The following is a 14196-nucleotide window of genomic DNA, read 5'->3' on the forward strand; positions in this document are numbered from 1 at the left end:
ATTTTGCATGCTATTTTTCCTTTTGTCATATTGGCTACCAATGCCGAATATTACTCAAATCATTTTAATTTAAAATGTTCAAAATGTCCATCAAACTCATGGCAACTAATGTAAGTACAGCTTACTCATTTTGTTTATTAATAAAGTCGTATAATTAACATTTATGTGAGCAGCACAAATTAGTATGTATATTTAAAATATGCTTTCTGGCTAGTAGATTTTTTATGTGATTGTTTTACACTGATTCTACTCCTCATTTATATCCCAGATGAACTTCAAGGGAAAATCTTTCATCTTCATTTGGAATATTCTGTCAAATCTTTCATTTTGCTCCACGGTCAAGTGATGTTTCCAGTCTCCGATGGTACCTAGTGGGATAAGCACATGGACAGCACTTGGTGAGGAGATAGCACTATCAGGACAAAAGTTTCCTGCAACCCACTCTAATCTGTTCTCCAAGGCAAGCTAAATGTCTATCTGTTAGTTCCCCATGGGGCTTGATACCTTACTTTTTTCTTATACAGGGATGAGCTAAGAAAAAATCTTAGGATGCAGTAACACAGAAAATAGAGTTATCGTCCACTTCCTTCTGTATTAGACTTCCACCAGCCACTGCATTAAATTATAGCCTTTCCTTAGAAGGAAAAATAAAGCTAAAATACATGAAGAGATTAGAATATTTAAAAATATTTCAGTAAGTGCCAGGCACCACATTTGGCAAACTACATCTATAATGAATATAATTCTTAACCAACACTTCAAGGTAAATACTACTTCATTTAAAAAATTGGACCCAGATGTTTTCAAGTAATGAAATCAAAGTCACAGAGGGTGGCCAGAGCTGCCATTGCTGCAGTTTTATATGACAAAAGTTTGAAACCATCATTATTCAGACAATTTTACAATGAAGATTAATAATTTGGCATTTTTAAGGTATCAGATTTTCTTATGTAAAGGTTATTGTTAGAATGTGGAATAGTAAGCAAGCTTTTATGGGCATGAAAAATGCTTTATATGTAATCTGATTGAGCAATGAGAAGTGAAAGCTGATAATACATGGGACAAAAGAAGAAACAATAACTTTTAAAAATATCAATATCTACATCAATTTCAATAAGATCTTTAGATAATTAAGATCAATCAATGCCCATCACATAATGCTAACTTATGAATATTTTAGGGAATAAAATATGAATAAATTAGAGAAGTACCCATTATGTTTTAGAATGATGTACATTAAAAGATTAAATTAAAAAAATTTTGAGCTTAAGGAGTATCAGAAGGAAAATATTTTCTTTCTTAACAACTTCTGGCATATTATAGGAGCACAATAAAAATGTATCACACATTATTGAATAATTGAATAGCAGATTAGGTTAATGAGGTATCAGTCTACTTTTGACAATGAAGGAAATCTAACACATGAGGAAATTACAATAGTTCAAACCCCATCTCTCAAAACAAAATACATGTTAACTTTACTTCTAGGGTGTTCTAGGAAAAATAAAACAAAGACTTGCAGCTATTCTGGTCACATATATCCTTTGCCTCCAGATAAGACTTGTTAACAAATTTTCAAGAGTAGGGTCACGTGTACTAGAAGGAAAGAACCTAATATTTATAAGTCAGAATGGTTCTGTTTCCAGGGATACTTTTAGAGGCTATTTTCAGTTAGAATCTTTGGTCCTCTCTAGGCCCCAGATGGCAGTGCTCGGAAAGAAATGTTGGAAGCACTCCTTAATTAATCTAGGGGCCAAGGAGTCAAGAAAACATTCAACGTTTTGCTCCTCTTAACCACTGAGCATCACCTTTGCGCAGGAAATCTCCTTCATTTGTTCTTGTCAAGTTTACAGATTTTAGAATATCATCGTAATTTGCTTGTGGATTCAGCTTCATGTTCTGAAATGTAGCCTGGTTCACAACAGCATCCAAGTCCTCTTCACTCAGTTCTTTTTCAAGAAAATTGCTGATTTTAAGCACAGAACTTCTGAGATCCTGAAAAAATTGTGTGTATAAGAGTCTATTAAACCTATAAGGAATACATGAATTACAGACCAACATCTTTATCACATATTGGAAAACTGAAAGTGCTTGGGGTTATTCTAAGTCTAAAGTTTGACAAGAATGTATTCCTACCTTATTTGTTCTTTGAAAATGAGTGCTCTGGTTGTCAGCTGTTAGAGCATCCTACTGTTTGATTTTATAAGGAGAACTCACCTCAATTCATTCAAATAACCAACACTATTAGGATACCTAATAAGTTTAAAAAACTGTGCAAGATGCTGGAGAAGGTTAAGAGAATAATAACATGCTATCTGGGTTCATTAAGAATCCACAGTATCATGAGGAGTAGAGTCAAGCAAGTAATTAAATACTATGGGCACAATAAAGAAAAGCCCAGGTCTGGATGGCTTCTTTTGTGACTTCTACAAAGCATTTAAAGAATTAACACCAACACTCATCAAGCTCTTCCAAAAAATTGAAAAAAAAGGGAATACTTTCAAACTCATTCAATAAGGAGCATTATCCTGATATCACAGCCAGAAAAACACTATGGGAAAAGAAAATCAAAGACCAATATCATGCAAGATAAAAATTCAAAAATCCTCAACAAATTAATAGCAAAATAAACCAACAACACATTAAGAGAATTATATACCATGATCAAGTGGGATTTACTCCTGTGATGCAAGCAAGGTTAAACATATGATAATCAATAACGTAATACCACATTTACAGAAAAAAGATAAAGAAACGGCATGATTATCTCAACTGATGAAGAAAAAGCATTTGACAATATCCTTCACCTTTTTGTGACAAAACACTGAATGAAGGAAGAATAGAAGGAAACTACCTCCACCTAAAAGGTCATATATGAATTACCTACTACTAAAATTGTACTCAATGGTGACAGACTGGAAGATACTTTGCAAAGATCAAGAACAATGCATTTTTTTTCAGCATAGTACTGGAAGTCCAAGCCAGAGCAATTAGGTAAGAAAAAGAAATAACCAGCATCCAAACTGGAAAAGAAGTAAAATTATTTCTCTTCACAGACAATATGATTTTATACATAGAAGACCCTAAGATTCTGCAAAACAAACTGTTAGGACTAATATAAAAATTTTAAAATGTTGCACAGTATAAAACCAACAGGCAAAAGTCAGGTGCTTTTCTATATAATAATAAAGAAAAATCCAAATGGAAATTTTTTTTAATTCCATTTACAAGTTCAGCAAAAAGAAAAAAATACTTAGGAATAAACTTAACCAAGAGGTGAAAGATTTGTGTACTCAGAACTGCAAGCCACTGCAAAAGAAATTAAAGAAGACACAAATAACTGGACCAACATCCAATGTTGATGAATTGGAAGACTTAATAATATCAAGATATCAATACTACCCAAAGTGATCTGCAGATTCAATGCAGTCCTTATCAATATCCCAGTGACATTTTCTTCTAAAATTTATGTGGAATCTCAAGGGACCCTGAAAGTCTAAAGCAATCATGAAAACAGAGAGGAAAGTTGGAGGCATCAGACTCCTGAGTTCAAAACTTACCACAAAACCACAGTTATCAAAACAGTGTGGTGCTGACATAAAGTCAGACAGATAGGTCAATGGAACAGAATGTACAGCCCAGAAAGAAACCCTCACATATACGATCAAATGAATTTTGAGAAGGGTACCAAGATCATTCAATGGAGAAAGGACAGCTTTTTCAATAAATAGTTTTGAGAAAACTGAATGTCTACACGCAAAAGAATAACTATGGTATGCTATTTATACCATTTACAAAAATTAACTCAAAATGAATTAGGCTTAAATATATTTCTCCAAGGATAATATATAAAAAATGCATAAGCACATGAAAAGATACTCAACATTATTAATCACTAAGGAAACATAAAACAAAACCAACAATGAGATACTTCACAAGGACTAGAATGGCTATTATTTAAATAAATAAAATAACAAGCGTTGATGAAGATGTGGAGTAATTAGAAATACCTCGTGTACTACTAGTAGGAATAAAACGGTGCAGTCAGTATGGAAAATAGTATGAATAGTATGGTGGTTCCTCAAAAAAATAAGTATATAATTACGATGTCATCCAACAATTCCACTTGGGGGTATAAACCCACAAGAATTCAAAGGGGTACAACAAAGGGGACTTCCCTTGCTACATTTCTGATAGTATCTTTTCTGTTACCTGCTTTCTCTCCATACCCAAACTGTTTGTCTTAATGTCTCTCAATTACAGACTCTAGTTCTTTTTTTCTCTCTCCTCTTTCTCCCTTTCTTTCTTACTCCTCTTTTTCTACCTTTCTCCCTTCCCACTCTCAATTTTATGCACAATCATAGTTTCGGTTATAGTCTATACAGTGATACAAGGATAACTAGGAGAATGCAGTTCATTAACCAAGATAAGAAAGGGTCTCAAAGGAATAATTTTAAAAACAAAACACTCCTCCTACCTTCTTCATCTCCTCATACATCATGAACAAAATATTGAAGTCATGTCTGTGTTCATACCAGCCTCTGATGTGATCAAACCAAAGGCTTCCCATCACTGTGGAAAATTAATACATAAGAAGGTAAAAATATTGAACTAATTGAACAGCAAACTACAGTTTTTCTTTTCTGGATCATCAAGACAAATAAAGCACCAACCACTGGACTAGATCTATGCTACCTTTTTAAAATGGTGTTTGGGCAAACAAGTACATGGTTTTCACAGAAACCTGCCTTTGCAAGGTACTCTGTGTATGTAAGGAATAGGAAATTCAGAAAAAACAATATCAAAAAATTCATTTTGAAGATTTCTTTAAGGTAAGCCCCTTCATTTTCCTACTTCCTCCACATGAAAACATAAGTCTTTGTTTCCCCTCTTGTTGCCTATTTTAAGATCTGTTCAGAGCAAGTTTAGCTATCTATTTATATTGGGTTGGCCAAAAAGTTCCTTCGGTTTTCGCCATGTTACAGAAAAACCCGAAGGAACTTTTTGGCCAACCCAGTATTTATCTAACCTGAATATAATTTTTGAAATGAGTGAGAGCCCTGATTGCACATTCCACAAGCCTCTTGCATCAATTAATCCTCCTCAGTGCTGGAATGAACATTTCACAGCTGCCATATAAGGCCTACCCAAGCACCATGACAGAGAACAAAAACTTCACCCAATCTAAACATTAGCTATATTGAAACACCTGGATCTAACTTTGGATCTAACCAGTTTGAATTGCTAGGCCATTTGTAGATCTCTTTTCATTTGGTCAAAATATATCTTTGCAACCTTGACAATGCCCAGAGTGGTCCTGCTGAGGATAGAAAAGTCTTTGGGTGACAGATTAAGTTGACAGACAATAGTGACCGCTTACGTGCAATTCCCCCTTGTATGATTACCCTTCTCCATCTCCCCAAACTTTTTTCCATAGGTTTGAGAATTGTTGACTAAACAGCAACATTGCCTCATAAACATGTTGCCTGAGAAATGAATTAATAGTTACCTTTTCCATCTAGAAACCTTTTCATGAAATGTTCTATGTTATCTGAAGGTTCAAATGTAAGTAACCAATTTGAAAAATGAAAATATGAAGTCAAAATATCCTTGGGGTTTCTATAGATGTAAACAATCTGCAGGGGGAAGAGTGAAACAATTTTAACAATTATTGGTCATCTTAACAGATTTTTAAATATCTACATAGTATTACATCATATGAATGCATAATAATTTATTTTATCTAGGAAAATCAAAATACTGTTTTAGGGAAAGACAACTAATTTCAATAAAAGCATAAGAAAAAGGAAAAATGTTGTGGAATTATGAAGGTAACAGGGTCAGATATACTTATAATGGACTTTAATTAAATCTTCAAAAAATTCTGTTGATTTACATTTATAACTACTTGATAACCTAGCAAAAATACCAAAAGCTTCTAAACTTATTTACAAGACTAGAATAAAAGCAATACTAAAATATAGAGCAATCGCAAAAAATTAAAGTATATTTTTAAATAATTACAGATAAAAATTTCTGAGTAAAAGAAAACAAAACTCTTCTTGCAGTATGTTAAAACAAGTACTAAACTATGAACAGGTAGGATTTATTCCAAAAATAGAACATTAGTAAATTATTAATGAATTTCATTTCACTATAAATTGAAGGGAGGTTTGGGGAGGAGGGGAGACATGGTACCGTCACATTTGTCAAAAAAGGCATTTTATGTGAGTAGACCTTTTCTGAACAGCAAAAAGAAAAAAAAAGTAAAACTCCAAGTAAACTAAGAACAGAAAAAAATTATTTCTCGGCATTATGTGCCTCAAAAATCAATTGCAAAACAAAGCAAAACAAAAAAAGAAAACCAAGAAAAGATATTAAAAATGCTACAGGGCTTCCCTGGTGGCGCAGTGGTTGAGAGTCCGCCTGCCAATGCAGGGGACACAGGTTCGTGCACCTGTGTGGGAAGATCCCACATGCCGTGGAGCGGCTGGGCCCGTGAGCCATGGCCACTGAGCCTGCACGTCCGGAGCCTGTGCTCCGCAGCGGGAGAGGCCACAGCAGTGAGAGGTCCGCGTACCGCAAAAAAAAAAAAAAAGAAAATGCTACAAAGACAAGAGAACAACATTCATCATCACCTCCATTATTCTGTTTTTTTCTGAAGATTTTAACTAAGGAAATAGAAGTGCAAATATTGGAAAATAAAGGAATATAAAATGTATTATTATTTTAAGAAGAAATATATTCCAGAGAATATAGGGAAAATTAATAAAACTAATAAGAGAAATTAAGGAAGCCAAATATAATAGTGTACCAAAATCAGTGCCATCTACTTTATAACTAAACAGAAAAAATAATTGTGAAAAAATTACCTGTTCATAATATCCATAAAATAGGAATAAAAAACTGCAACTTCAGAAAAAAAAATGTGTAAAAAACATGCAGAGAAAAACATAGCACATGAGGTGGGTTTGAAAGTAAACCTGATAAACAGAGCATCAGAATAATGCAGGATGAAATGTTGGAGTACTGCAATGCTAATGATTGTCCTAGAATTAATCTATATAATTGATCAATTCTAATCAATATATAAATATTATTGAGGGAATAAACATATTAAAAATAAAGTTGATAGCAATTTGCCTTATCAGTTATAATATGAAGAACTATCACATATTAAACAGATCGTACCAATTTTGGTATGAAGAATGCAGGGTCGGAGGGAGGAACTATGGAAACGTAGTATATCAAAGTGCAGACTTCAAATTAGTAGGAAAGACTAAATACTTAACAACTCATAGATGGTCAACTGGCCAACCCCCTAGCAAATATCATGCAATAGTCGTATTTCAAATCACATGTGTTGCCAGATATAATTTACAGTGAAATGTAAAAAAATAAATACATAAAGTTAATTAGAAAAAATCTGAAGTATATTTGCATATATTTCCTTTTTTTGGTGGGGAAATGTTTTCTTGGCAAGACACAAGATCCAGAAGCTATGAAAGAAAGATTGATAGGTTGATTCTATAATATTAGAATCATTCAACAATTTGTAAAGGTAAATTGTTAATTGGGAAAATATTTCCCCCATATAAAGGCTTCTGCAAAACAGTAAATAAAAGACAAGCTAGAGAAAAATGGGCAAAGAATATAATGGATATTTCAAGATCTCAAACTATACAAAAAGGTGCTCAAACTTATTAAAAACAAAAAGGTTGCAGTTACTTAAGAATGAGATTGCTTTTACCTAGCACACAATCTCTGGTGAGTGTGTGAGGAAAAAGTCATTCTTGCTATTTGAGAAGTGTGAATTGATACATTATAGAAGGCAAATAGATAATAAGTACCAACACAAAACTTTTGGACACTTTAACCTGAAAATTCTACTTTTAGGAAAGCATTTCATCAGAACAAAAAAGTGCAAAGATCTACGAGAATGTTTATTGCTATATGATATGTTCATTGGCTGCCACCTACCTGTCCATCAACACACATTCAATATTGTGCAGTCATACAACAAAATCCTACTAAACCATTAAAAAATAGAACTATACATGCTGACATAAAATTATTTTTACTATATGTTACATAATTATACTGCAAACAATGATGTATGGTGACCCAATTTATATATATTCTTATAATTTTGTATATATTTTTATTATGTAAAACAAGATTATAAAGACTATAGTAATCACATTTGAAAAGATGTGGATGAATGGGGCTGGAAAACAATATCTGAATAAAGTAATTTTTTCTGTGAAAAATGTCTATAAGCTATTTCTGTGACTTACTTTAGCTTTTCGTTTCTTGAGACCTTTCGGTGCTAAATAATATGGGATGTGGGAAGTGAAGAGACGAGGGGATGGTCTGTTGACATGGTCTATTTTCTCTATACTGTGTTCCAGGAAGGGGACTCTATCACATGTGTTCACCAGTTCACTTCTGTTACGATGTCCTTCAAAATAAATCAAGCTTAATATCTGCTGAGTCCAGATTGTACCTGTGAAAACAGATCATCTTGCTTTCAACACTGAGTTAATTTTTAATTATAAATGTCAACAGTAAGGCTGTCCTCAAAATTATTTGAAACTTTTATTTCTTTTAATCACTCTAAGGATGCCAATAATTTGCCCAATTTTTTGTTTGTCTGCATTTACATTAAAATTAATGAAGATAAGATCAAGGACTCAGTTTCTTTTTCACTCTGAAGAGCTGTGATCGTTATGACTCCATGATAGCAGTGATTCAGATTAATCTTTCACCTCCTCTCTTTCCTGTACTTCAAGTAAAGTCTGTTTCCACGATTTTCTCTGACTACCTTTGTTTCTCTTTCCTTAGTCTCCTTTCTTAGAGTGTTATATTTTAGAAGACAAGTTAAGAACTCAAGTCCTCTTTTACTTTTTTTGTTTACTTATTGTGTAGCATAAGTCTTCCCACACAATATTGAATAACAGTAGTGACAGCAGGCATTCTTTTCTTGTTCCTGATTTTAAATGTAATATTTATTTGTATCACTGTTGCACATGATATTGTGGAAATTTTGGTAAATTCTCTTTATCAAGTTGAAGAAGTTCCCTTTTCTCCTTAGTTTGCTAATGGCTTTCATTATGAATGACTGCTGAATTTTTTGAATGCTTTATTGAGACAATAATTCAGGCTTTCTCTTATACTTCAGTAATGTGGGTGAACTACATTAATAATTTTTTAAACCAATCTTGACTCTTGAAATAAACCCACTTTTGTCATAGTGTATTTATGTTTTAACATTGTTAAATGTGTTTTGCTTATATTGTGTTTAGGATTTTTGCATTTTTGTCCATGAATATGCCATCAATGTTCTAAAAGGATGTGAGATGCTAAAAGTCTCACAATGTCACTACGCAACCAATGTACCTACGTGATAGATTTGATGCAATTTATAGTGAATCCTGGGGAGACTCACTAATCTCCCCTCCAAGATGAGCAAGATTCCAGCAAGCTGCACTGGGGACTGGTGTGTTGTGTCCCAAACACTAGACTAGGATTAATGGGAAAGAAAAGACTCTTTTATGGACTGCATTGCTTGACCTAAAACTAAGCAAACTGAGATACCACTAACATCTAATGCAGGAAAAAAATAGCTCAATCAGATGTGCTCATAAGTTCTGAGAGTGGAAGAATTCAGGGGTAAAGCAATGTGTTACTAATTTGAGGAAAGTAAACAAGGTCATGAGTTTCAAAGTAGGTTAAAAGGGAGGGACTGGAGCATTTTCATGAAAATCAGGAATACTTTTTTTTATTGCCTTAGACTCCAGTATATCTTTGAACCACATTAAATATTCTGTACAACATTGCTTCAATGGCACCAGTCATCTTATCATCCTATGTTCTGAAAAGTGCAATATAAAAAATAAGGTTGGGTTTTTGTCTTCTTTTTTTTTTGGAATGTAAGGTTAAGAGCAATTCATTTTAGTTTAAAATTATTGCATTATTCTAGGGAAATAAAAAGCAATTAGAGTAACTGAAAAGAATACTATGAATTAGTTCTGACTGAGACATGATGGTAACAAAAATCTTCCTAGGTTTTTAAATATATTTTCTTCCATTCTCAGACCAAGCCAACAGGTCAGTATTTACCAAGTACCTCCTCTTAGTTCAATATTTGGTTTCTTCATATATTCCATCAGAAATGACAATATATGCATTTCAAATGCATAGAGATTTGAGATTTATTTAACTTTTTGTGATCCTAAACAGTTCTGTAAATGTAGATGGGTTACCGTCAATGTCTGGAAAAGGGCACGTTTGTCCACATGAATTACCAAACCACGGTGAGGACTAAAACAGGTGGCCACTCCTCAAACTTACCAGATTTTGGATATGTAATTAAAAACACATCATCATCTCTAATTTCAAAGTCATCTAAATGTTCTATAAGGTCAAGATCAAGTAAAGAACGTTGAAAATAATAGCCTTTAAAGTTCAATAAATATGAGTCTGTGTTGTCCATAATTATTCACCTACAAGTAAAAACAGATACAATTATTTCAAAGTTCTGAGTATTTCATAATAACGACTAACACTTCCTGAGTGTTCAGTATGTGCAAAATGTCCCACGTGTATCAACTCATTTAGCATACAAACCACCTTCTCTATATTAAATCATTTACTCTTCACAGCAACCCAAAGTTGCTAAAGGTATTGTTATTACAACTACTTCAAGGATTAAGAAACTAAGATACTAAAAGGTTAAACATCTTTTCCTAAAACCCCATGAATGAGTTATAATCATGATTCCAAATATACAGATGAGAAAATTAAGGCACAAGAGGTTCTGTAAACTGTTCAAGGTGGCCCAGCTGCAAGAGTGATGCCAGACAATTTAGCCAGAGTCCATGCTTTTAATCACTTTATCATATTTTCTTAATACTTTATATTTTTATTCTTTTTTTTTTCTTTTGCGGTACACGGGCCTCTCACTGTTGTGGCCTCTCCCGTTGCGGAGCACAGGCTCCGGACACGCAGGCTCAGCGGCCATGGCTCACGGGCCCAGCCACTCCACGGCATGTGGGATCCTCCCAGACCGGGACACGAACCCGTGTCCCCTGCATCGGCAGGCGGACTCTCAACCACTGCGCCACCAAGGAAGCCCTATATTTTTATTCTTACATTTTTTTCATTGTTCCAGAAATATAAAATTCTTTAATTAATACAATTTATATTTCTTTTTTTTTTTCTGGAGCATAAATAATCTGCTGTCTGTGAAAGAAGCTTCTGAGGCTTTGAGATCTGATACACTGTTTGAAATGAATTGTGGGAAATGTTTTTTATTTTTTATTTTTTTTATTTTTATTTTTTTTTTGCGGTACGCGGGCCTCTCTCTGTTGTGGTCTCTCCCGTTGCGGAGTACAGGCTCCGGACGCGCAGGCTCAGTGGCCATGGCTCACGGGCCCAGCTGCTCCGCGGCATGTGGGATCCTCCCAGACCGGGGCACGAACCCGTGTCCCCTGCATCGGCAGGCGGACTCTCAACCACTGCGCCACCAGGGAAGCCCTGGGAAATGTTTTGCATGAGAAATACTAATTGCATTTATTTTGTAAATGTTCCCTCATATAGTTGCAAGATGTTTTATGGTAATCGTCATATTTTCCAAAAGGAGTTTTTTATCAGAATTCTGAAATAAATCTAAAAATGAAAGCCAAAAATCAGAAACAAACTGTCTAAAGATACACCTGTTCAAAAATTGGACCAGAGACTTCCCTGGTGGCTCAGTGGTTAAGAATCTGCCTGCCAATGCTGGGGACACGGGTTTAATCCTTGGTTGGGGAAGATCCTACATGTCGCAGAGCAGCTAAGCCTGTGCGCCACAACTACTGAGCCCACGTGCCACAACTACTGAAGACCATGCACCTAGAGCCCATGCTCCACAATAAGAGAAGCTACCGCAATGAGAAGCCCGCGTACCACAACGAAGAGTAGCCCCCCACTCACCACAACTAGAGAAAGCCTCTGCGCAATAACGAAGACCCAACACAGCCTAAATAAATAAGTAAATAAATAATTTTTTTAAGTTTAAATTTGGACCAGGCAAATATTTCTTTATTAGCCATGCCTGAGAAATGTTGAATGTGAAATAAGTGAGGGATCCCAGAAGTTCTAATAACGTTAGATTTAGAGCAAGCATATATTTTCATTATGCACTTTTAAAAATTTCTGTGAACACCAAGAAAATGAATTTGTTAAAAAGCTGTACCTATGGTTTTGTCTAAATTGCATGTCAAGAAACAATTAATCCCTTTACAAACAATCAAACTTGAAGTGAAAGCCAAGGATGACAGTGTGAGTCACTGTCACATACCTCCTGATGCCCCACAAAGCCACCGCAAACAGGCCCTAAAAAACACCAATTTCAGAAATTCAGAATGCTGAGAAGAGAGGAAAGAGTGCCAGGCAGCCCACAGAAACATTCTGAACATCACTCTTTTTTGTTATTTGTAAGCTTAATCTCTCTTGCACTGTCTCAGAAGAGAGAAAATTAGAGAGCTTTGTGTCACATAAACAAGAGAAAAAGAGTTTAGATTCATATAGGATCTCAGTATTGGCAAATCATATATTGTTTGTATCTCCTTGATGAATATAGAAGAAAGTGCTTGGATAAAGAGATAGGACATCTAATGTCTCCCTCTTATTCATTCACTGAAGTCTGAAAGAATAGAAAGAAAAACAGAAAATTGAGGAGAAAAAAATAAATACATTTGTATGCTGAAGAGAGGGTGAGACTTGAAAAGGCTCTAAATCTACCCTTTTTCTACTCACTGTTACAGATAAACTGAGGAAGCAAAATCCACTTCTGATTTAACTTTAAGGATGATAGTGACCCACTTGTGGTTGAGAAAGAAATATTCCCTGCAGAGTTTGTTTTGGCCAATGAGTAGTGTTCCAGGGTGTAAACAGCTAGCTCAATTTGGATAAATAAATTGGGTAAGAAGTTGGCATTAAGCTTATCTGGTTACTCCAGAAAAAGCAAAGGAGTCAAATACTAGAGAACTTCAGGTACACAGGAGTCCTGTTTACTTAATTTTGGCATTCTGTACAAAACACAAATCAATCTGTGTGATACACCACATCAACAGATTGAAGGATAAAAACTATATGATCATCTCAATAGATGCAGAAAAAGTTTCTGAAAAAATTCAAAAACACCCATTTATGATTAAAAAAACTCTCCAGAAACTAGTTTACCTAGTTCTCCACACTGGGGGGGAATCAGATATCATGAAGTGGCTCAGAGGTATGCTAATGGGGAAATGCTGTGTGGGCTATACATTTTATCACTTGTACTTAATTGTCACACAAGCATTGTACATGTGCTTTTAGCAATGCACTTAAAACAAGCAGTGATACATGTCATGGATAGTTATACTCTGTGACAACTTCACTAGAGAATTTTCTTTTCATCCTGAACATTGGGGTCAAAAGTATTGTTAGAAGTAAAACAATAAATTTCCATTTGATAGGAAGACAAACACTTGGTAACAGTGCAATTGTTACAGCCAACTGTAGGACAAAATTATTGGCATCATTATTTTCCTCAACAAAAATATTTCCAGTCTTTATATCTTCTCTCGCTGGCAATGTATCTCCTACTTGCATTACACATTGAAATGTTTCCTATGTAATTTTAGTAGTTTTCATTACATATTATAATTTTTAACCCTTAAAAAATATTAGTTGGATGGTTCTTAAAGGTCTGGTCCAGATTTTTATGTCAGCTGTCTTTCACTGCTATTGTCTTCTTCTCATCCTGGTGTGAGTGTCATTTGGGGTCAGCAGTCTTTTCTATAGACAGTCCAATGCAGAGACCCTTCTTAAATGGAAATACGAATTCAGGAGTCAATTCCCTTCAGTTCTGTTGTACATGTGCTAGTTAAGAGTACCTGATAACAGTCCTTTTATTTAGTTTGGAGATAGTCCTTTAAATGATATCTTTTCCAGTATGCATATCCTCTTAGATGTAGGTCACAGGGCATCTGATCTTCAACCAAAGATAGATTACTGTGATCTGCTTTAGAAACAAGCTTAGAATATTCTTTTACTAATTCAATTAAACTTTATAATAATGTAACATAGCAACAAGGAGACATCTTGGACATAGATAATAAATGCAAAGCCTCAGTAAATACAAAACTTCAATATCCACAAACATATACT

At 34.5% G+C, this 14196-nt stretch overlaps 1 protein-coding gene across 1 annotated transcript; it reads right to left on the reverse strand.

The window, feature by feature from the left end:
- Window positions 1-246: 246 nt before the first annotated feature.
- On the reverse strand, window positions 247-10495 carry LOC132500417 (amine sulfotransferase-like). The gene is made up of 6 exons (XM_060115414.1): window positions 10354-10495; window positions 8298-8506; window positions 5510-5636; window positions 4478-4572; window positions 1809-1995; window positions 247-368 (listed from the first exon to the last, which is right to left on the reverse strand). Exons 1-6 carry the CDS (start codon window positions 10493-10495, stop codon window positions 247-249), a joined length of 882 nt encoding a protein of 293 aa, XP_059971397.1.
- Window positions 10496-14196: the final 3701 nt, after the last annotated feature.

Source organism: Mesoplodon densirostris, chromosome 12 (assembly GCF_025265405.1).
Source record: "Mesoplodon densirostris isolate mMesDen1 chromosome 12, mMesDen1 primary haplotype, whole genome shotgun sequence".
Lineage (NCBI taxonomy): Eukaryota > Metazoa > Chordata > Mammalia > Artiodactyla > Ziphiidae > Mesoplodon > Mesoplodon densirostris.